Source organism: Schistocerca serialis, chromosome 2 (genome assembly GCF_023864345.2).
Source record: "Schistocerca serialis cubense isolate TAMUIC-IGC-003099 chromosome 2, iqSchSeri2.2, whole genome shotgun sequence".
Lineage (NCBI taxonomy): Eukaryota > Metazoa > Arthropoda > Insecta > Orthoptera > Acrididae > Schistocerca > Schistocerca serialis.
In genome coordinates this window covers 964,369,256-964,393,892 of record NC_064639.1, presented here as the reverse complement: position 1 = coordinate 964,393,892, position 24,637 = coordinate 964,369,256, and the positions used below count along the sequence as shown (strand labels likewise).

The 24,637-nt window shown below is 45.1% G+C and overlaps 1 protein-coding gene across 4 annotated transcripts in view; it reads left to right on the top strand.

Moving 5' to 3' along the window:
* The window catches only part of LOC126458354 (uncharacterized), a 606,831-nt gene that overhangs the window by 268,637 nt on the left and 313,557 nt on the right, over positions 1-24,637 (top strand). For 2 of the 4 annotated variants that reach the window (XM_050095322.1, XM_050095321.1), the window contains exon 1: positions 23,145-23,828. The exons of the other annotated variants lie outside the window; for them this stretch is intronic. In XM_050095322.1, coding sequence (XP_049951279.1) covers positions 23,667-23,828 — 162 coding nt within the window. In that variant the 5' untranslated portion in view covers positions 23,145-23,666. Of the gene's footprint in view, positions 1-23,144; positions 23,829-24,637 lie in introns of those variants that run through there. 4 annotated transcript variants of the gene reach the window in all.

Genomic DNA, 24,637 nt, shown 5'->3' with positions numbered 1-24,637 from the left:
TGTAGGGTGTTACAGGTTGTACTGAGATATAAATGTTAAGAAAAAAATTCGATACGTTGCGCCGTTTCCGAGTTATTTAGCATTGAAGTTAGCCAATCAGATCGTCGCGCGCGTAAATTCAAGTTTCAGCTAAAGAGACAAAGCACTCATTGGGCAACACCGCCCCTGGCAGGCCGCTTGAATACGAGCGCGCGACGCCCCGATTGGCTAAATTATACGCTAAATAACTCGGAAAAGGAGCAACGTATCGAATTTTCTTCTTAACATTTATGTCTCAGTAAAACCTGCCCTGTAACATCCCTACAAGCATTTCACACATTTTCTGACCACCCTGTATATTACACGCCACACAATATAAATATAGTGTGTGTGAGTGTGTGCGTGCAGTTGTGTGGTTACTAATACGTCTTAAGATCACGTAAGGGTACTTACAAAGTATTCACTACAACTTCTTATCGTGAGCGAATATTATTATTTTTAGAATGATATTTTCACTCTGCAGCGGAGTGTGCTCTGATATGAAACTTCCTGACAGATTAAAACTGTGTGCCGGACCGAGACTCGAACTCGGGACCTTTGCCTTACGGGGGCAAGTGCTCTACCATTTGAGCTACCCAAGGACGACTCACGACCGTCTCGTTCTTTTAGGATCTTTTTCCGGCCGCAGCGATGTTTTACCGGATTCCTGATATTTACAGTACACTCGAGAAATGATCGTACGGGAAAATCTCCACTTCATCGCTGCCTCGGAGATGCTGTGTTCCATCGCTCGTGCGCCGACTATAAACAACGACCAGACTCACATAAACCTTGATAACCTGCTTTTGTAGCAGCAGTAACCGATGTAACAACTGCGCCACACACTTGTCTTTTATAGGCTTCGCCGACCGCAGTGCCGTACTTTGCCCGTTTACATATATCTGTATTTGAATAGCGCATGCTTATACCAGGCGCTTCAGTGTACATACATAAAATAAGTGCTTCATATACTCTTCAGTATTTCGTGAACACGAGCATACAACGTTGCAATAGAATGGCGCAGGATTTTCGATGGTACCTCCACGCCAAGGAACTTTTACCAAAAGTAGGTGTAAAGAACGAAAAACTAATTAAAACATCTACAAATGTCTGAAGATGAACGTGTAGGTTCGGAAACAATAACAGCGTTATTTTTGTAAATAAAGAGCATAATCAAAAGACTAGTTGCTGTTTTCTTATACGCAAGAATAAACCTCTATTTAGTCCGTTCAGAAAGCGGCACTTTACAGAAGGGCGATAAGTGGGAGTAGGAAATGGCCAATGAAATTTTCTAGTTTCTACTCCTGATTCTGACTGGCTGAACGTTAAATAATTTCGTGGAGCGGTTTTGGGGACTTGCGATATTTGGGGACTCTGCCATCAGACCTCGTGTTCTTAAGCTGGCAGGTCGTGGGCCCTCCCGGACCGGAGTTCGTGTTTCAAAGTGGTTACCATCCAGGAAACAGGGAACCCGTCATTCTGTCTAGTCAACGACGTTACTTTCCCAATTCGGAAAGCCTACGTAGTAGCCACAAGCGAGTTCCTGTGCACAGGCGTCGAATTTTGCTTCGGCACTTACTTGTTTCTCTCGATTTGTTGTGAATTAATGAGCGTGGACCTGTTTGGGCCTCTCAGCTGGGCCTGCCGCCATTAGGTAGCCGGAGGTTTTTTTTTATGTAAGTGACAGACTTGGGCAGGGTTAATTCGTAACAATAAATTTCATTTTTTGCCGTACAAATCTGACGTGGTGTTTTTGTGAGACTTTTTCCTTTATTGAGAATAAACTGTCTTTCTGTTTTCGTGTGTAGAGATTATCTGTGCGAGTTGCCAATAGCTAGTTGGAGGCGGTGTATATAAATGTTAACGGTGAACCAACTCCAGTCCAGCGGTCGCATCTCGCGCTTTCAGATGTCAGAATCGCCAGGATCACGTCGTCCGTCTCTGACAATTATTCTAATAAGCTGTGCTTTGTCCTCTCTTGCCCTTGTGTCTCTTCGGGAGAACGTACACTAATCAACTCTATATAGCATATAGATGCTACACAATCGGATGTGATCCACGAACATTTCATAATATTCTTTACAGCAGTTGCAACTTAACACATGTCCTTCGCAAGCTACGTTTTTGTTTACAAGCCTTACGGCTTGAAACTGGTCATGCCAAAGAGTTACACATTTTAGAAATCTTTGTGGCGGATCACGATCTCCCTCAACGATCTTGATTGAACAACAGCCACAGATTTCAACAAGAACAGGTGTGAATAAAATAACATAGCTATGTTCACGCGGTACCAGCATCCGTACCTATCAACTACCTTGTAATGTAATCATAGCCTCCTTTATATTTCCTAACAAAATGGACGATCGGAAAGGTGATCCGTGTCAACGTTAGCCTCCCTATCCCAACCCGTCCCGCCTCATACACACACACACACACACACACACACACACACACACACACACACACACACATTGTCTTTGTTGAACGGTCTATTGTAACCGCAGATATCGACGGTTGGGATCATGTTTCCAGCATGAGGTTTTGAGTGTCATTCTACACGAAAGGCACGTGTTCCAGTGTGGGCTGCCGATGAGTATCGGTCTCCGTCGCTTCTTCTAAGGCTATCGTATTCGTTCAGCTGCTACGGTTGGTTTGGGTAAGTTGTGCAGAGCAAGTTCACTTCATCTTTCCTTCTCACCATGAAGATGGTTTCCATCAAAACGGTGTCACATAACCCGACGGCACAAGTTTCCTGCACATCACACAACGAGTGAACATTAGTCGTTTCAAACGATTGTTAAGTTGCAACGTTTGCTCGTATAAAAACTTATACGAGCATTTAAAGAATGAGAAAGCAATGAAATGTTAAATGTTCGTGTGGCTAGGGCCTCGTGTCGGATAGACCGCCCGCCTGGTGTAAGTCTTTTTAGGTGACGCCACGTCGGCGGTTTGCCTGTCGATGAGGATGAACTGATGATGAAGACAACACAGCACCCTGTTCCCGAGGGGAGAAAATCGCCGACCAGGCCGGGAATCGAAACCAGGCCTCTTACATGGTATATTCTGCCGCGCCGACCACTGAGCTGTGGAGGCGGACTGCAATTAAATTAAAAGTTCAGACTTTCTCATGAATGACTAAGTCACATATCAGAAACACTTTTACGCACCATGTCCGATAATATTGCGCTTTTTTGATGATGATGATGATGATGATGATGATGATGATGATGATGTTTCTTTTGTGGGGCGCTCAACTGCGCGGTTATCAGCGCCCGTACAAATTCCCAATCTTTGCTCAGTCCAAATTCGCCACATTCATGAATGATGATGAACTGACAACACAAACACCCAGTCATCTCGAGGCAGGTGAAAATCCCTGACCCCGCCGGGAATCCAACCCGGCGCTTTTTTGAGACGCCAATGAAAGAATATTTTACACATTTCCCAAGTCAAATTCCTCCAAATTGTTCAACATGTCCACATTGCTTCTGCGATACACTCACGTCACCTCAACGTTTGCCGGTAGGTGACAGTCTTCATGCAACCGTTCAGACTAGATACCTGGAGGAGTATAAGATTAATATGTGCGATGGGTTTGTAGTCGACTTTCTGGTAGCTCCTATGGTCCGCCACGTTGGGTTTCAGGTGCTGCGTACAAAGACATTACTCATAACTGTTTTCCAGGCTTGTTACTGTATGAGCGCCGCAAATAAGATCTATAAACGATAGGGCTCCAACACACTTCAGTCAAATGGTTAAAGATGCACTGGATATCATCTAGCATGAGAGTTATACAGCTATGTGGGGACCAGTTCCATGAACCTTTGTCTCCCCTACTCCCACCTTCCACATTATTATATAGAGTGTTAACTGAAATTATCATTATATTTTTGCTAATTCAAATGGTTCAAATGGCTCTGAGCACTACGGGACTTAACTTCTGAGGTCATCAGTCCCCTAGAACTCAGAACTACTTAAACATAATTAACCTAAGGACATCACACACACCCATGTCCGAGGCAGGATTCGAACCTGCGACCGTAGCGGTCGCGCGGTTCCAGACTGAAGCGCCTAGAACCGCTCGGCCACTCCGACCGGCATTGCTAATTCATATATGTTTCGTCACACATCATGAAAACCTGTGAAACTATCTGGGGTGATGTTTAAAATAGTTATCTAACGTTTGCATGTGTCTCTAGGAGCAAGCATAAGACATTTTCAGCGTTTTATTCTGAATTTCTCAATCGAAAATTTTGTACCTTGTAACCGATCGTATAAGCCTACCTAATGCTAGAGGTAAAATTACAAATGACAGAAAAATTTTCATACGTTGCTCCAGCCATAAAACCTAACGCTTCAAGAGCTTTTATGGAAAAAAGGCACAAGAATAACATTATTCTTAATATTAATTAAAAATAAAGAATACTGTATGATTTTATGTAATCTCTGTGTTGTTCGTATGTCTTCTGTAGACGACCTGTCTTCTAAGTGTAGATTATTTAAAAATAAAATATATGTGTATGAAAATGGACTTCGTGTGATTCTTTCATAAGAATTAATCGCCTACGGATGACGCTGAGATGTTCATTTTTTCATGCGCTTAACGCTGACTAGTTTTATCGTGCCATTTGAGAAAGAGGACTGAAAGTACTAAGACTTTTTTGACTCCGAAAGTTAATAAAACTTTTCAGATCGCAAAAAGTGGTAGAATTTGGGTCAGTGACGGTGCGGAATCAGTTTCACTAAATAAAAAAAAAATGGTTCCGTAATATTGCTCCATCAGAGGCTTCTATTCTCACAGCCAAGACAACAAGAATCTTAACGTTCTTTGGTCTGGCTTACAGCAGATTTAAATGTTATTTTTGAATTTGAATTTGCTTAGCTTGTGAGTTTGTGGTAACTAAATATTGGGAACTTTCTTAAGAAAGCGAGTAATAAGTTAACAAGAAGGACAATTAAACATAGGCTCCATACTTTCTGTGAGGTTCCTCCGTACGTGGCACTATACTGCAGGCCACATCGTAATAACACTGAATAAACTCCAACAACACAAGGTAACCTCATAACCTGTTCTTTTATTGACAACTCAAAACAGTGCACTGTAAGGCTTACGTTGTATGGAGATTTGTATGTGTTTTTGAGTTCATCAAAGCATTTCGCATATTCCTTATACATTAGCGCGTTGAGGCATTCGGCGCAGTTGGTGGTCACATTGACTAGAGCGCTTCACCGCGTATCAGCAGTACGTTAACCCCACAAGGGACTGACCTGCTAAACAAGCAGCGCCCAGCTGCTTGCAAAGAGCTTATACTGCCCGGTCACCACATTCCACACTCCGCCTGTGATTCCTTTCCAACGTGGTGCCTCGTATTACTTTCAAGAATTAGCGAAGAAAAAGTAAGATTCACCAAGTATGACCTATTGATATTTTCAATACTGGCAGAGTGATGATTAATTGCTTTTAAAAAATTGAATAACTTGTTAGAGGTTGTAGTATGCAATGATAACCAAAAAGAACGAAATATTTCAGGAGATAGTGTGAAGTTAACACAGTTATTTCTTCCCATAGCTCAAGGGCTGACATAAAGTAGGTGTATTGGCCAACAGCTCTCTTCCATCCCGTCATCAGTGTGCTTCTTATCTGATGGGAGATTCTGCCCTGCCTGTGAAACCTGCTCCCAACGAAAAGAAGCAAAGAGCATGACGGACTGTGGCAAATGCCACCTTCACGGAGGATGCAATCATGATGAAGACGAGCTGAAAAACGTAATGTCGCTGACAACAGGAAATGACGCAGAGTCCTTGGGTATTGCGAGAATGACATTACACCACATCGGCGCACCTGCTGGATACGACGAACAGCAACATCGACGGTTTCTTTCTCCACTACTAACCATCGGTCAAAGGAAAGGTCAGAATGACAGATTCATTGGATAAATCAGAAATCTGATTCTCCTAAATTCAGCAGTTCATGTCGTAAATACACTGTACCAGGTAGGCTTTATGTTGAAATATTGAGAATGCAAGTGACGATAAAAGTCAAGAAATGTGTTACGTCTCCTCATATAAATCACGTAGAATGCCCAAGACGGCACAATCAGATAAATTAAAGTCATAAGGCAGCTTAACGTCAGTTATTCTTCTTCTTCATTTTACAGGAAATCATACTCCAACCTTGTGGGGTATAGATGGAAACCAGTTTAATTTATTAGCTCTGGCACTTATCGATTCTGTTCAAACCCTACGTTTTCTCTCCCCACACAGGCACGTTCGCGTGCGGTTACTTCAAACCTATGTGCAGGCTTACTGCAGTATCTACACCTTACAATCACGTATTCCAATCAGACACACTGAAAATGTCCTGTATGTAGGTAATCCCCTCCTCCCTGCGCAGAAAAGGACAACTGCTACAGCATTTTCTTGTACCTTGAACAATTCCTTCTCTTTGTAAGAATCAAGACAACGTATGACACCTACACAGACATTTCGCTGTCTGTACTTCTCCACATTCACTCAGTGTTGACCCCTAAAGTATCGTCGTTTGACAAGATTGTCCTTGGGTTTATCAAAGCTTGTTCGTAACCTGTTCAGTAATCACCATGTGGTCCAGTCTAAGTTGTGTCCGTCGGGAAAGTATTCTACTGGCTTTACCGCTGCTTGGAGATTTATTCTTGCTGTTCACATTTTTCCTCTGGCTTCCTTGGCCGATGTATCTGGTGCATGTGTTGACTGTAGAAAGGTCCTCGCAGACTTTAGCTTAGGTGTTTATCGAAACTGCCCATGTAGTGGGTGTAACAAATTTTCCTCCACACTCGGCATGTGTCAGGAGGAGCAATGCCATTCATGCAGTACAGTTTGTCAACAGGAGTTGGTTTCAGACGTCCAGTTATTAATCTTGCTGTTTCATTAAGAGCTACTTATACTTCTTTCCAAACAGTGTGTCACAGCATAACTGACGACTAATTGGGGTTGGGCACCCCAGTTACCACCAAGTTTCTGGGTGACGTTTAGGGCTGAGACTTATGTTTTGTTCAGGAATCTCTCCAAGGCAGTACGAAATTATTTGAATGTCAAACAATGCTTCAGCTCGAAACCTTCCGAGGTCACTTTTTCTTTCTACCTGGCTTTTTCGTACATAGAAAGGATAGGTCTAAGTTTTGTGTGATGTTGGCATCAGATGATCATCGTTGAAGTGATCAAAAAACGTTCCCAGAGTTCTTGTCAGCATCGGTTCTCCTTCATCTGTATGTACTGCCAAAGCAAAATTGTCAGCGTATATGAACCTTTGCATGGTTTCGGTCTCGGCTGGAAGAGCACCGGTGCCAATACATTCCCTTGGGGTAGACTGTTTCTTTGGTTCCTCAAACTGCTCTCCCTTCCTTGGAATACTACATAGAAAGGTGGCAGTTGTTACGGTGAAACCATAGTCCTGGGTCGGGGCATAGATCTTGTGAAGCATTGTTCGGTCTTGGCCTGTATCGTAAGCTGATGAAGGATCGGTAAATGCTGCTCCATTGATCTTCCTCCAGTCAAACATATCCTCCACGTGTTGCGTTAGACTAGTTACTATACAGTTTCTCTAGTGTCTGAAACCTGACTTTTAAGTATTATTGAACTATCAATATTTGTTGACAGATGGTTCAGTACATTGATGTCTGAGGATGGTTCTTTACGATTACTCTTGACTCCTCTGGATACAGACTCCTCTTTACCCTCGTGAACCAGCTGTTCCTCAGTTAAACAGCACCTCCGTCTTGTCCAGACGCTTCCTGGCCCTTGCTGTTTATTCGGTCTTTTTTTTTTCGCCCAGCAGGCAACCGGTCGGCGTGTTGCAAGCGGCGCCTGGCGTCGCAGTATTTCGCAAGGTGTCTCGTCTGCTCCGTCCGGTCACAATTAGCCGCACCTGTAGCTCGGCATTCCTGCAGACACCCGATTACTAATGACGAGCCCTCCGCCTTGGCGGCCTGGCTCGCTGTTTTTCCGGCACTTGTCGTTGTCAAGGAACACGCGGCACTCCCCTACTTGTCCGGCGGATAAGATATGCGCTTTACAAGGCGCCGGAGATATGCTGACCGCTGCGAGCGAGGGCCCTCCGAAGAGGTGCAGCGGTCGCTTCTGCGCAGGTGTGTCGCCTCTCCGCTGCCCGTGGCCGAACAAGTTTGTACCTTCATGCAGTGTGCACTCCCAAATCACTGTAACGTCCATTGCTCAGCAACAGCTTGAAGATCGGAGCACAAGTACCACGTGCTCCTGTAACTCTTCTTCCGCAGCCTGTTGTTTTATGTTCAAATAAACTCTTCATGTTCTGGCGTAACCACAAGCGCCTGAACGAAGAGGAAGAACGCGATACCAGAGAAGACGGCGAGGCGACGTCAGCCAATAACCCGCTGACAAGGACCGCACCACGATAGGAGCGACCTCTGCCAGATGCTAATATAAGCGCCGCTCCTGCCAACCTCGGTCGGACATCAGTGGACAGCATGGTACTAGCACGGCCTAGCAGAGAATGCTATGATACCAGTTATTAGTGATCCATATCCATATCCATTGCTTGTTTGGACAGTGTCTATAGCGAATAACATTACTGTTTGCATGTCGCCCATCGATTGCGACACTTGTTCTAAATACAAAGGTAAGTATCGTCAATCTGCTTTACTGAAATAAAACTATTGGTGTTATTTGCTTGAATTGTTGTACAGCGTTCCGAGAAAGTAGCATCCCTTAGGCACCCCATAAGAGACAAGTGGGCAGGATCCCACACTTTATTTCTTATTACAGCAATTAGCTGATTTCCCCCCTTTGGGTCTTATAAAGCTAAATGATGGTAAAAACACCACCAAAAGCCACGGAAACTTACAAAAGAAAAAAATGGTTCAAATGGTTCAAATGGCTCTGAGCACTATGGCACTTGACATCTGTCATCAGTCCCTTAGAACTTAGAACTACGTAAACCGAACTAACCTAAGGACATCATACACATCTATGCCCGAGGCAGGATTCGAACGTGCGACCGTAGCAGTCGCGCGGTTCCGGACTGAAGCGCCTAGAACCGCTCGGCCACCGCAGCCGGCAACTTCGAGAAGAAATAAGAAATAAAAGTTATATATAGGGTGATTCAGCTGACCCTACCGAATGGTTCTGTGCAACCTACTACACCTTCAAAAACCATGCTCGAGATTTTCATATTCTCACGTTCGCTATGCACAAACTATTAGTCATAAAGAAAAAATGAATGGGACCTTTTTGTACGAAATTAAATGTAGTTACATTTTGTACTGGTATACGTGTTCGCTGGAGGCCCCAAAAACATTTTGTTTATTTTTGTGTCCAAGAATATCAAAACCTTGTACGTGGTATTTGAAAGCGTAGCATGTTGCACAAGACCATGTTCAGGTGCAGAGGCGTTGCATGTTGGATAAAACCCATGCATAGCGGCAACTGAATTACTCTATACATAAAGTCTCCCTCCGAAGAGTTGTCAGACACGTTTTCTTTGGTGTTTCGACAGGTATCTGCAGTTTCATTTTTGCGATTGGTGGACCCAGAGTCAAAGCAAACGAACACTGCCGCTCATCATGTCTTTCATCGACGCCCAGTGTCGACAGAAACAGCCCTTTTCTTTCCTGATGCAAACAAATTAATTTTTAAAAGCGGAGTTTTAGGTGCCTGTTTGGTAGAGCTGTCTCAGATTAGTCTAGTGTGATGTCTGTCTGTCTGTCTGTCTGTCTGTCTGTCTGCGGGCCGGGGTGACCGAGCGGTTCTAGGCGCTACAGTGTGGAACCGCGCCACCGCTACGGTCGCAAGTTCGAATCCTGCCTCGGGCATGGATGTGTGTGATGTCCTTAGGTTAGTTAGGTTTAAGTAGTTCTAAGTTCTAGGGGTCTGATGACGACAGAAGTTAAGTCCCATAGTGCTCAGAGCCATTTGAACCATTTTGAACCATGCAGCAGCGCTCCTCACTCGCTGCTGGAGCCCTGCTTATTCTGCGTCTTTTATTGTCCCTCTTGATACACATCGATAAAACAGTTATCGCACTAGACTAATCTGAGATCAGTCTACCGAACAGGCACATAAAATCACGCTTCGAAAATCAGTTTATTTGTAATGGGAAACAAACCGACGCTTCCCGTCTACACTGACCGTCGCATGAATTTGTTGATGAATAGTATTTGTTTGGGGAGACTCGAGCTACACATCGCAAAAACGAAATAGTAAGCGTATGGCTAAATCCCACAGAAAGTGCGCTAGACGACTCTTAGGAGGGGCACGCGATGTGTGCAGGGTGAATCAGAACTCCAGCAACAAACCTTGAGGTTTTTCAGGGATACCTTCTGAGTATTTTGATGTAAGGGACCCACGGTCTTCGCCGAGTCGTTACAGAGTAATGCTGTAATTATGATTTATTCGGTTTGCTGTCGCGGTCACCCCTGTTTCTGCGAAAAACCTGCAAAACTATGAATAAGCCTGTAACATGCGATAACCCAACACACAGCACAGAGTAATGTGACGATCTTCCGGCGAAACACGTACGCTTTTATCACAGAGTGCTCGAGCTATTCTGTCGGGTTACAATGCAGCACGTAACATACGCAGAACTGTTCGCTTTCAGGTATTGTTCAAAATTCCGACCACCATGATGATGGCAAAACGTACAGCGGCGCACCATCGAATGTCTGAAACGTTCGATTCCAGGAGTTTGACGTACTATTTTCGCGGCTTCGAGAATCGACCGCAATCTCGTATACTAGGCTGTTCACCCGTCCCTGGAAGGAGTGGTCCTTTGGTGTCATGTGTAGTGCCGAGTTGACCATGGAAGAGGACCAACGCGACCAATCCTTTTCCATACAGACGAAATGAAGTAGCTCTGTAATGAGCCACCATAAACCGTGGCCCTCTTCTACTAAAACACTCAGAATGCACCGGTGGACAACTTCTGAAACTTTGTGTTAATGACGTTGAATTCTTTGCCCTCGGAGTCTTACTTCTGCCCGTGCCTCTCACTTACATTCCAAACTTCACAGTTCTCCTGCAGATCTTGCGGGACGAGCACTTGTGGACGAAAGACTGTGTTTAAGTCATTTCTCCGCTATACTGTTTCTTCCGGAAGTGCTGCTCGTGCAGAGCTGTTAAGTTTGGTATGTAGCAGAGAGGTACTGTAAGGCGTTGAGGGCGGGTCGTAAGCTGTGCTCGTCGGGAGCAATGCCCGGGACGCTTTCAAGCTACCAGGAAGTTTGAAAACGGCGCACGATCCGTTGCGGAGTGAAAGATTCATTCAGGTTTAGGTAGTCATTATTCAGAGCCTCAATTACAGTTCTTTTCGTAAGGGTTTCAAGTAACTTATCCCGAAATTTGCTTTAAGTTGTTTACAACAATAACAGAAATCCTACATCGCATAGTATTTTTGGACCTTGCTAATTTCCAATGAGACTCTAATTTATTAGCCACTGCACCTCCACGCCCGGGAGTAATATTCCTTGGATTTGTGCTAACCCCTGTCGACTTCAGCATTACACTGTACGCTACAACATACTCGCTCACGAACAATCTACGTTATTTAAGCGGAATGGACAACATTTGAAATTGGATAATGAGGTACGTAAATTGAGAGGGAATAAGTAATAACCTTTCCCAATTAGGTGGCTGAACGTGACCCAGCCAACAGTAAGATATACGACACAACCTTTCATTCAAAAATCCTACGTAAACATGTTCTGGCTCTACAGTTGTTTGTTAATGGGACTATCCCTCACTGCGGATTGTTTGCGGGAATTACCATCTGCGCTGTGAAGGCGGGTACGAGTGTTAGTAGGGGCGTTAATGCTTCCTCTCGCAATTTGCATCCAAGAAAGTATCCTGCTCATTTTGTCGGCTTGTACTGTCTCGGCAGCGCATTTATCAAAGCCGAACACATCCGCCGTGAACGTTAATTCCGTAGACTAAGCAGCCAGCATCGTCGGCTATTTTCGGCTTACCAAATTTTTGTGCGTGTTCCAGGCGGAATGTTTTGGTATGTTAATCTGCCGGCCGCACGCGGCGCATAAACGCGCAGTTAGGCGCTGGCGTTTTATGAGCTTAGTCTGTCAGCCGCAGAAACGCACGGCCGCGTCGTGGCGAACAGGTTTGCCAGCCTACGCGCTTCTCATACGTCTGAACGCACGTCCACACTCCGTTGTTGCTCAAACGCATTACATCTGCCAACTTGTGCCACATTCCGCATAAACAGTTCTGAGTAATTCACGGCGCAGGTGATCTTTCCAGGACTGTGTGTTACGCAGTTTGCGCGAGAAAACTACGCATCCTTCAAACGTCCTTCCCCCTACCCCCGAGCATCCACGCTCTGTCAGTCAAAGCAGCAGAGAAGTCTCCGCATTCAACAGTAGGTTCTAGCTACGTTCAAAATAAGTATACACTCTATTTTTTAAAGCAAGTGGGTTACGAAGCGCATAAACCTTGTCTAAATCTGGACAAGAAATAAAAAGCTTCGCGTAACCCTTTTCTGCTTTTCATCTTTTTCCATCTATCGTCAATGCCAGTGAATAGTTACTTTCCTTTTTCTCAGTTCTTCGTAGTTTTGGTTTTTTGGATGGTCTTCACATTTAGCAGTAGCTGGTGTGCTCTTTGGTTGGCGCTGATATTTTGGTTTGTAGTGGTCTTAGTTAGATCATTGCACAGACGTTGTAGAAGTCTCCAAGCCTTATGACTGTCTCTTTTCAGATCCAGTTTTTCTAATGTTTTAATCCATTTTCCTCCTTTTTGACACTCTTGTAGAGGAAATGAGTTTGTTTCACTGAAAGGGTTTTCTCTAAATCAGTTGCTGTATTCTGTAAATACGGGTGCCTGATCTGATGTGATCCCAGGGATGTAAGAAGTTCGACAGCCACGAGTGATAGATACTTTGGAACATCTCTCTACGGCCGTGGTGAAGGTGACTTACTGTCCAGGCACTGGTTCTATAGACGACACTCCGACATCCAGTAAATCTGCAAAACTCGACCAGTCAGTCTTTGTAAAGTTAAACATCCTCGCAGATCACGGGTTAACCTGGCAAAACGCGGATATATTGAAGAAAACAAAACCTAATGTGACTGCGGGGAAGAACAGACTGTTCAACTTACGCTTCAGTGTCGACTGAGTTCTTTTTTCCATCCACATATCCATGTTAAGATCTTTGTTACTTTCCAAAATCCTGACGCGAACATATTGAAAGTTTTTCTGTTGGTATGACGTCTGTCTGTCATGACGTCCTTGTCGATCGGTACTTCAAATTTCTGTCCAAAATAACGACCGTATCTTTTGGGACATGGCCCTATCGGAAAATGACCTCTTGCAGCCAGTGTTACAGCGCCAAGAAAGCATTGAGGTGTTGAGTCTATTTAGTGAAAGCACATGAAAGTTTTCTCTGAAAAGAAAAGTTGTTCGACAATCACTCGCTGTTTCATGGCAGTGATTCGTGGTTCACGTAGGAACTATGGAAAGGTCGGAACCCACATGAGCGTTGCAGCCTCTTGCCAACAGTCAAACGAAGATTGTCTAGCAATGCAAACCAACAATCTTCTAACTGGCACGCTAATTCAATAAGCATTTTATTTCTTGTCAGCGTTAAGTTCTGAACGCAATGCATCCTCGAATTAACGCAGATGGAAGCAAGCATTACGTTTTTTATACAATGATACAGCCATTGCGCGCGCGCGCGCACACACTCTAAAGAGCCAAAGAAACTGGTACACCTGCCTAATAGATCCGTAAGAGTACGAGAGGATGGACATCTCTTCTGAACAGCAAGTTGCAAGACATCCTAGATATGCTCAGTAATGTTCAGGTCTGGAGAGTTCGGTGGCCACCGGAAGCGTTTAAACTCAAAAGCGTGTTCCTGGAGCCAGCCTGCAGCAATTCTGGACGTGTGGGGTCTCGCATTGTCTTGCTGGAATTGCCCAAGTCCGTCGGAATGCAGAATGGACGTTAATGGATGCAGGTGATCAGACAGGATGCTTACGCACGTGTCACCTGTCACAGTCGTATCTAGACGTATCAGTGGTCCCGTATCACTCCATCTGCACACGCCCCACACCGTTACAGAGCCGCCTTCAGCTTGAACAGTCCATAGATTCGTGAGGTTGTCTCGATTTGAAACGAGACTCGGCGGACAGCAACAAGTTTCCATTCATCAACAGTCCAATGTCGGTGTTGACGGGCCCAGGCGAGGCGTAAAGCTTTATGTCGTGCAGTCATCAGGGGTACACGAGTGGGCAAACGGCTCCGAAAGCCCATATCGGTGATGTTTCGTTGAATGGTTCGCACGCTGACACTTGTTAGTGGCCCAGTACTGACATCTGCAGCAATTTCCGGAAGGGCTGCACTTCCGCCATGTTGAACGATTGTCTTCAGCCGTCGTTGGTCCCGTTCTTGCAGTATCTTTTTCCGCCCGCGGCGATGTCGGAAATTTGATGTTTTACCGGATTCCTGATATTCACGGTACACTCGTGAAATGGTCGTACGGGAAAACCCCCACTTCATAGCTACTCAGAGATGCCGTGTTGCATCGCTCGTGCGCCGGCTGTAACACCACGTTCAAACTCACTTAAATCTTGATAACCTGCCATTGTAGCAGCAGAAACCGATCGCACAATTGCGCCAGAGGCGTTGCCGACCGCAGCGCCGTATTCTGTGTGTGTGTGTGTGTGTGTGTGTGTGTGTGTGTGTGTGTGTGTGAACTAAAGTTCCTTTAAGGCCTTGTTCCTCTTTTATGGAAGAAAAAGTTCAACTTTCACCGCCGCCAAGTAATTCGTCAGTGATCTGAAATTTTTTTTTCCTCAGTTGTTGTCGGAGCGTTTTGTCACCCATCGATCCGCTAACCTCATGTTCTTCAGCTGCAGGAGTAGGCCGTCTCCTTAGTTCACACTTTTAAGATCTTCCTTTCCGTATTCGCAGTAGGGAGAGTTGTTCTTCCGAGTCGGTGCAGACACTTTTTGTAGGGTACTGGTTAAAATTCAGGCGTCTCCCTGTCGCATAGAACCTCTTTGGGATGGTTTGTTCGGTTTATCACTGTGTGGCCGCGACGCACGGACTTACCTCACTCTTTGATCACCCTCTAGAGGTCATAATAAAGTCTGTTCCGGACTTTGTCGGACTGCTTCCTTCTTTTGCTAACCTGTCTTCCAGTTCGTTGCCCCGGAGGCCCATTGGCCTTTTACCCAAATAAATTTAATTTCGGCATTCTCCTGTTGTGTAATATCCCCGTGCTGCATTATTTCGAACACTAGGTTTTTTTTTGCGTTGCTGGCCATGACGGGAGCACCACTGCCTTTGGTATTGTACCGGCAGTGGTTGATACACCTAGGCTGGGAGGAGCTGCCTGACACCGCCTCATTCGACGTAGCTCCGAAGCCGAGTTCTGCGGTAACGGGACGGGACGGGCAGAGAGGCATGCATATGCAAACCCCACAGCTTTAGCCGCTGTATGGAGGGCGTTGCATACTGGAGAGCGGGCTAGCGACTCAAACGTCTGCGCCCCCGTTCGTCACACATGCATATTTCATGCCGGTTATTTGAGATCCTACTCACTGCGCCGGAACTGGAACTTTTGGACGAGAGTGGTGACTACGCATATTGTCGGCTATTTCGTTGTCCCGTTATTTGATATTGGCTCCCAGTGACGTTGTCCCGGCGGGGTCAGGGATTTTCTCTGCCTCGTGATGGCTGGGTGTTGTGTGCTGTCCTTAGGTTAGTTAGGTTTAAGTAGTTCTAAGTTCTAGGGGACTTATGACCACAGCAGTTGAGTCCCATAGTGCTCAGAGCCATTTTGAACCAGTGACGTTGAGACGTAATAGCGTGATGGGATAGCCCCACTTGCTATAATCTTACCCCTAAAATAGATAATTTTTTTTAAATTACGTACATAATGCATATACCATAGCTACATGAAATGGCTAAATTATTATCCATGCAATATTTCTCTGAGTCATGGACTGTGCGGCTTATCCCGGCGGAGGTTCGAGTCCTCCTTCGGGCATGGGTGTGTGTGTTTGTCCTTAGGATAAATTACGAGTAGGTTAAGTAGTGTATAAGCTTAGGGACTGAGGATCTTAGCAGTTAAGTCCCATAAGATTTAGAAAAAAAAATTCTCTGGACTTAATTATTCACGGAATAATTTACAGTCCGCTGATGACAGTAATAAAATACTTCATTTAGAAACTATTTATTTAAAGAAATATCATAATTTACTATATCTGGAAAAGCCATGAGCAGGTCAAAATTCAATCCTCATAAAAATTATTTACTAGTGATATAGTTTATGTGAGAGATCTAATTCTCGTCTTTCAAACAAACGTTTTACCTTTTTTTAAAAAAAATTGATGTTTTAAAAGTTACATTCAAAATTTTCATGTTCGTGAATGTAATGGTAAATATTCTTTCCTAAATTCAGTGTTAAAGTTTTGTAGCCGAACTGCTCAACAAGACTTGTCAGCAGCTGAGGGTTTCGATTAAATATCATTTATCTGTCAGTTTTGTTAATTATTCCAAATCACTCTCTCGAAAATTCTTGACTAAGTTCGGCAATCATCGTGCGCATTAAAACTTAATTCTCATAAAGTAATATCTCATGATTTCTCATTTACTAATCGTACAGACTTCGACTGAACAAATTTCTTTTATGGCCTATTTTGTCTTTTATATTTCGTGTTTTCTGTTACTATCCAAATGCAATAATTCAGCATAATTTCTGTAACAGGCGCATCTATAAATAGGCGTCATGCGTAAAGCAGCAACCAGTCCTTTGCCCGGTAACTGGAAAACAGACTTCCTTGTCTGTCAGTTGGTGCTCTCTATTTAAAATGTGAACATACATGTCAACCATCGCCAGTCGTGGACTTCTTTAAGCTTCTACTGATTGGTGTAGCTCACTGATCTTATTAAAATATTGAGGCTGCAATATTTTAGAAAGCTGATCACCGAAACTGAACTTACTGCCAATAAATGTGAAGAGAACGAAAATTAATTTCCACAGACTTGTTTACATTATTTAACAACTCTTCAACACATCCAATAATCGTAGGACAAAGGCTGGAGAGGAAATTATATGAGACTTAAGAGGCAAAAACCAGGTCGGTATGGGCTACAGCACGTGCAATTTCGTCTCTCTACAAGTAGACGTTGTTTCTCAGAAGAAAAGGAGCTGTATTCGGTATCTGGTTCCGTTCAAATTGGAGTCAACGCAATGTATAGAACACTAGTCATGTTCTGTTTCAGTGGCTGAGATGATTATACACCTGTGCTTGACTAGGCTTGTCACCATATGGTGTGCGATGTTGTTCTAATACCAATGTTTCCTCATTTGCGAAACATTCGCGCGGAGGAGGACTGTTGGATACGTCTGAGTGAAAAATACGGTTGGGCCTTAAGCTAATGCGTCTGACACTCAGTCTTACGCCAGTGGATTGACGTAGAAGATAAAAGTGTAGCTCGTATTGCTCTCGTGCAGGAAAAAGTAACTTTGTTCCCACGAGTCAGTGCCGCTCCGCCCGCTTGCGTGATTAATGATCTTTTTTTCGTTTTCGTTCTCGCGTCTTACCCTTAAGTGGACGTCGAGTGGAATTTTACCACGAAACCGGACTGCCAATTGCTTTGCCCTTAAAAACATCAGTGTTTGTCGCGTTTCATTCTGCTAACACTGTTGCCAAATTGGGAAATTACTCCAGTGTAGAAACATTCTGGGCATAATTTGGCTGCCTTCTTAATGTCCGACGCTGCCGTGACGAACAGGGCGTGGCAGAGCAGGTCTTCGGTCATTCTGGGCCCACCGCTGTGCCTTCTGACTCATCGCCTTCCATACGCAAGGTCAGCGTGCCGCGTTCCTAGACACGCCACGGCTTGGTGATCTCAGAGTGCGCCCGATGCATAACGTCGTACGCCGGTAATGGCGCAGAAAAAAATCGTGATGTGGCTGTACATTAGCCTAGGAAACTAGGATTAGTCAGCTCCGGCAATTAACATCCCCCGGAAGTGTAAGACTTGCGTTCGAGTCACTAACTGTGTGATTCACCAGAGCAACTCATTTGTAACATCCAGTCCTGCAGGGAGGTTGGACGAGCTTCGTACACAAAGTCCAAATCACAGCCGGCCGGTTGGAGTGCGACAGTTCAGAAATATTCAGTGGCTGGATGGAAGCAGTGTACTATGCGCAGTGGAAAGAGGGCATCGCCAGCTCTACACAAACAGTTTGTGCTTGAAGATGGTGACGGCCAGAGATCACATGTTACGGTAGTGTCTCATTCCAAAAACTGCACGTTATACGTAGCGAATCAGGCAAGCAAGCTTTTCTTATCAAATTTTCACTAGCATAAGACAGTTAGCAACGTAACTCGCTTTTCTTACTATATTGTCAAAAATGTAGCCGAGTCCTGTAAATCAACTGTTATGTTTTCTGACACTGCACGTCTGTTCCGGTGACCTTGCCCCCCTCGCGTTTCGTAAGTTTCACACTCCAAAACAAGCCGTGAATTTAAAGTTTGACTGTCCTCATTAATCATTTAGATATATAACTTTCCACCAAATGATAAATGGGACGATACTAATCACAATTTTGACAAGCCGTAACCGTGTTTTGACCTCTGTCTTCAACTATTGCGAAATGCTGTCCTATAAAATATCCGAAACGTTGGATGAACGTGAGGTACAGTTCTTCCCACACAAAATAAATCACACACACTTCTCTGCACTGCCTACCTGGGTTATCGCATTGATAACTTAGTTATATCCACCAAACAAGAAAAATCAGCGCCAGGATGAGAGCAGCAGCTACCTTACCGTATGTACTTCACTAGGAAATAAATACTAAATACAAAATATAACGGTCACCAGTTCTGACTGAACAAATTCTGTTCGTTACTTCTGTAATTTACTGAAAGATATTAGTGGACATTTTTCTTTTATTATATCAGATTTACTTGTGAACAAGTTGCACGCAAGTAAATTATCATTACGTGGCATTTTAGCTACTGTATTTAACAAAAAAGTAATCTGCGATATTCAGTTAAGATCATTTACTATGGACAATTGATTTCAAAGCGAAATTTATCACAGTAGTGTAGTTAACTATTCAGTATGTTAAGTATACTAACACTATCGTTTCAGATTCTAACATTTTGTGAAATCACAGTTCATCAATTAATCAGTTATTCTTAAAATAGCAGATATAAGAAGTAAATTTTTATAATATTAATATAAGTTAGTTGGAATCAACGATATTGCTGCAAAAAATGTAAGTTCAAACGCGGTCAGTTATGACTTTTAACTCCTCATACAATTTTAAATACCAGAGTACTTCAAAGTTCTTACCTTACAGCAGATGAGCAGATGTAATTTGTGGCGACGAACATGAAAACAGTTTCTTCGCGTCTCTGTTAATATAGACGAATATGGCTCACCATGACTGCGTACCGAGCATGGTGGCGCAGTGGTTAGCACACTGGACTCGCATTCGGGAGGACGATGGTTCAATCCCGTGTCCGGCCATCCTGATTTAGGCTTTCCGTGATTTCCCTAAATCGCTCCAGGCAAATGCCGGGATGGTTCCTTTGAAAGGGCACGGCCGATTTCCTTCCCCGTCCTTTGCAAATCCGATGAGACCGATGACCTCGCTGTTTGGTTTCCTCCCCCAAGCAACCTAACCATGACGGCGTCGAGAGAGATCGTTCTTTAGTTAGTTCGGCAAAATTTAAGTTCGGAAACTCTTGCATCCGCGACAAACACTTTACTGAGAAGACTCACAATTGACAATTATTAGCACAGCACTTAATTGACCTCCTTAGCAAAGTTTCGCCGTATTATGATGAACATTTTTAACTCGGAGCTCCAGAACATTAACTTCGCTACTGAACTGCCTACAAGCGAGTCTCCGTCTCATGAGTTACGAAATATTCGCAGTAAGGTTCCACAGTAATCCAGAAAATATTTGTTTTATTATAAACCCGGGCCACGAACCACGCAGTGATACAAATTGTGAAGTATACTGGATGTACTCAGCTCTGAAGATGTTCATTGTTGATACTGGTTGCCTTTTAATTTCTGTAACTTTAAAAATCGGGCTTCACGAAGAATGTAATAATTCTAATTCCAAAGAAATCACGTGCTGACCGGTGGAAACATTTGTTTGGGATGTGGCCTTGTATGGAAGTGCAACATGGACGATAAACAGTTCAGACAAGAAGAGAATAAATTTATTCCAATACAGTTGTGTCGCAGTGGTACAGCAACCTTCTAATATTAAAAAATCTGTCCCAGGTGGCACAGTACACTGTATTAGTTCAAAAATGACGCATTGCGCCTTCTCCGTGTAAAACGCGCTGCTCTTGAAGTAATAAACATTATGCAACCTGGGACTGATTTTTAATATAAAGAGAGACTACGAATAAGGCTGAAATACAGTAAGCAGGTTCAAATGGCTGTAGGATGCGGTCGTTATACGGAGATGAAGAGGCTTGCACAGGCTAGAGAAGTATGAAGAGCTGCATCAAAGCAGTTTTCGGGCTGAGGACAACTAACCATCAAACACTGAACCTGTAACTTTCTCCAAAGAAACTTGAGTCGCACTGTACTGGGCCAGCATTTGTTAACGCAAGTATTGTATGACATGAGCGTAATCGACGATACATTGTCTTCTCTTGTAAGATTCGGACGGCGGCCGCTAAGGGAATTTCGCTCGACGACAGGGAACCTCCGACGTCGACACTAAATGAACATACAGATATTAATCTGATGGAATTACATTTTCCTTGAGACATATGAGTCTAACATTATCTTCGATAAGGATAGAAGCTGAAGTAATGCACTAAACTTTTATCGACGATAAAGTTGAGACTCTCGTCTTCAGGAAAACGTAATTCCGTCAAATCACGCTTGGGGTACAGGCGGGATATCTTCATTACGTACAAAGCTGGGGTGCTATTCTGTTGCCGGAGGGCCTCTGCGGTACTAACGATCTGTGTTTGTTGTGGTCTTCAATCCGAGGACTGAATTGATGCAGCTCTCCACGTTGCTCTGTCCTGTACAAGCCTCTTCACCTCCGAGTAAGTACTGCAACCTACGGCCTTCTGAATTTGCTTACAGTATTCATGTCTTGGTCTCCCTCTACGATTTTTACTCCCGCCCCACCTTCCTCCCCCCCCCCCCCCCACGCGCGCGCGCACACACACACACACACACACACACATATATATATATATATATATATATATATATATATATATATATATCGGGTGATCAAGAATAAATTTGAAAATTTAATAAACCACGGAATAATGTAGATAGAGAGGTAAAAATTGACACGCGCTTGGAATTACATGGTTTTAGTATAACTAAAAAAAGTATTGCTAGACGCGTGAAAGGTCTCCTGCGCGCGTCGTTTGGTGGTGATCGTGTGCTCAGCCGCCACTTCCGTCATGCTTGGCCTCCCAGGTCTCCAGACCTCAGTCCGTGCGATTATTGGCTTTGGTGTTACCTGAAGTCGCAAGTGTATCGTGATCGACCGACATCTCTAGGGATGCTGAAAGACAACATCCCACGCCAGTGCCTCACCATAACTCCGGACATGCTTTAAACTGCTGTTCACAACATCATTCCTCGACTACAGCTATTGTTGAGGAATGATGGTGGACATATTGAGCATTGCCTGCAAAGAACATCATCTTTGCTCTGTCTTACTTTATTATGCTAATTATTGCTATTCTGATCAGATGAAGCGCCATCTGTCGGACATTTTTTGAACTTTTGTATTTTTTGGTTCTAATAAAACCCCATGTCATTCCAAGCATGTGTGTCAATTTTTACCTCTCTATCTACATTATTCCGTGATTTGTTCAGTTTTCAAATTTATACTGACTTTTTGATCACCCGTTATATATTATTTCTTCAGAAACACTTTCCTTGCCATTGCCAGTGTACATTGTATATCCTCTGTACTTCGGCCTTAGTTACTGCCCTCTTCTAATAGCAACGCATCTACTACTTTGTCTCATTTCCTAATTCCCTCAGCATCACCTGATTTAATTCGATTACGTTCTATTATTCCTGTTTTGCCTTTGTTGTTACTCATCTTATATCCTCCTATCAAGACACTATCTATTCCCTTCAGCTGCGCTTTCAAGTCCTTTGCTGTCTCTAACAGAATTACAGTATCATTGGCAAACTTCAAAGTTTTTATTTTTCTCTCTGAACTGTGCTGTATCAACCTCGTTAAGAACTGCAAAGTTTTAGAAAATTTAATTCGTTGCTTCAGCTTTTATCCTTATTGAAGGCGTCCATATTAGGCAGTGGGCAAAAAGGGGCAGGTCGGGTTGACGGAGGAGATAGAGAAGATCCAAAGAAGAGCGGCGCGTTTCGTCACAGGGTTATTTGGTAAGCGTGATAGTGTTACGGAGATGTTTAGCAAACTGAAGTGGCAGACTCTGCAAGAGAGGCGCTCTGCATCGCGGTGTAGCTTGCTGCCCAGGTTTCGAGAGAGTGCGTTTCTGGATGAGGTATCGAATATATTGCTTCCCCCTACTTATACCTCCCGGGGAGATCACGAATGTAAAATTAGAGAGATTCGAGCGAGCACGGAGGCTTTCCGGCAGTCGTTCTTCCCGCGAACCATACGCGAGTGGAACAGGAAAGGGAGGTAATGACAGTGGCACGTAAAGTGCCCTCCGCCACACAGTGTTGGGTGGCTTGCGGAGTATAAATGTAGATGTAGTTGAAGGGGCGACGTGTGCTATGTACAGGCCGTCACAGGAGCGGTGACAGCGTCGCGGCCACAGACGCTAGGCGGTGCGGCAGCGGGGGAGTAGTGTTTGGCGGAAGCCGCGAGAGCAGCAGGCAGATTGCGGGGGCGCGGCCGGCCGCCAGGTGGCGCAACCATCTGCGGAGTGGGAGGCGGCGCCTCCTCTGGTTTCGCCGGAAAAGTCGTGAGTAACGCTGACGTCAGCCAGTGGCTGGGCGTCGCGGCGGCGGCCGCTCCGGCTGGCATTGTCCGCGCCGCTTGGCTGTCCAGTCACACGCGCCCGCCATCGGGATGCGAGCCACGCCACGTTCTGTCGCCGTCGCCGCCGTCGCCTCGGGGAGGGACCCTGCCGCCGCAGTTAGTTGCCAGACGCCGCGACCGACGCACACCTCCGGCGCGTCTTCCGTGAGCCCTGCCCGTGCGGCACCGCTATCTAGAAAGTGAAGTGAGCCTCTCCGGCCGGTGTATCGCTGCCACTCCCCTCAGCACTTAGCCGGCAGCTATCGGGCGCGAGAGGGAGAAAGCTGTTTAGCGAGTGCGGCCCGGCCCCGCGCGGAGCAAACATTTTCTCTGCCCGCATCCGAACACAGTGCGGCTGAAATTCTCCGCCGTGTCGCGAGCGCCTCTTCGTTACCTCAGCGGCCGGAGCGTTTTGAGCGTCGAGTGTTGTTGCCGCAACAGGGAAGCGAGTTCGCCTCTCCGGAGTGTCTTCGGCGCGCGGGTAATTTGTCGTCGCTTGTGCCAACAGAGGCGCGGTTCGGTTTGTCCCCGGAGTGTTTTGTGTGTGCTAGCGGTGCCCACGCGGTGCGTGCCTCGCATACGATATACGCTCGTGGGGCGGTGCGTGTAATGTTGCCCGTGTGGCGGTGTTGAGGCAGAGCGCGCCGCAACCATGCCTGTCGTGTGGGTCTACATGAACGGCCACATCACGGCGCGGGTGGATGGAGGCTGCGACGAGGCGGACGAGTGCCCGCTGGCTGAAGACCCCTCGCGCTACCTGCAGCCGCTGCCCAAGCCGCCCCTGGCCAGGGCTCGTGGACACGCCCACCGCAAGGTGAGTACCAGTCACTCGAAACCGTATACAGTTCAAGAATAGGTCGCACGTCATCTTTGTATGTGTCTACTTCACGTGTATGTTCTACGTGCCTAAGGCACCGTGGTCTCAATGTGTAGCGTATCTTTTGCTAACAGCCTAGATATGCCAGCCCTGTTCGGTGATCTAGTCGCCTCGGCCAGTTTCTGGCGGCAGGACGAAGCCGGTTTTTGTTTGACCTGAAGGAGGAAACCGATCTGTTGACACACCACGGATTCAGAAAACGCCGTTCTTGTGCAAAAACAAGTGGCTATTTATTCTCGTGAAGTAATGAGTGCGCCGGCCGCGGTGGCCGAGCGGTTCTAGGCGCTTCAGTCCGGAACCGCGCGACTGCTTCGGTCGCAGGTTCCAATCCTGCCTCGGGCACGGATGTGAGTGATGTCCTTAGGTTAGTTAGGTTTAAGTAATTCTAAGTTCTAGGGGACTGATGACCTCAGATGTTAAGTCCCATAGTGCTCAGAGCCATTTGGACCATTTTTGAAGTAATGAGTGCTACCAGCAGGGTGTATCAAATAGATACCACATTTCTAGATTTCGAGAAGGCTTTTAACACCATTCCTCCAAAGCGGCCTATGAAGTATCTTCTGTGTTTTTCGGCTGGATTGGTAATCTTCTGTGAGAAAAATCACAGTTCGCAGTAACTGACGGAAAGTCGACTATAACGGAAGGAATGTCTGGCGTCCTCTGAGGTAGTGTTATAGGCGCTCTGCTGTTCCTAGTCTATATAAACGATTTGGGAGACAACCTGAGCAGCCCTAAAGATTGTTTGC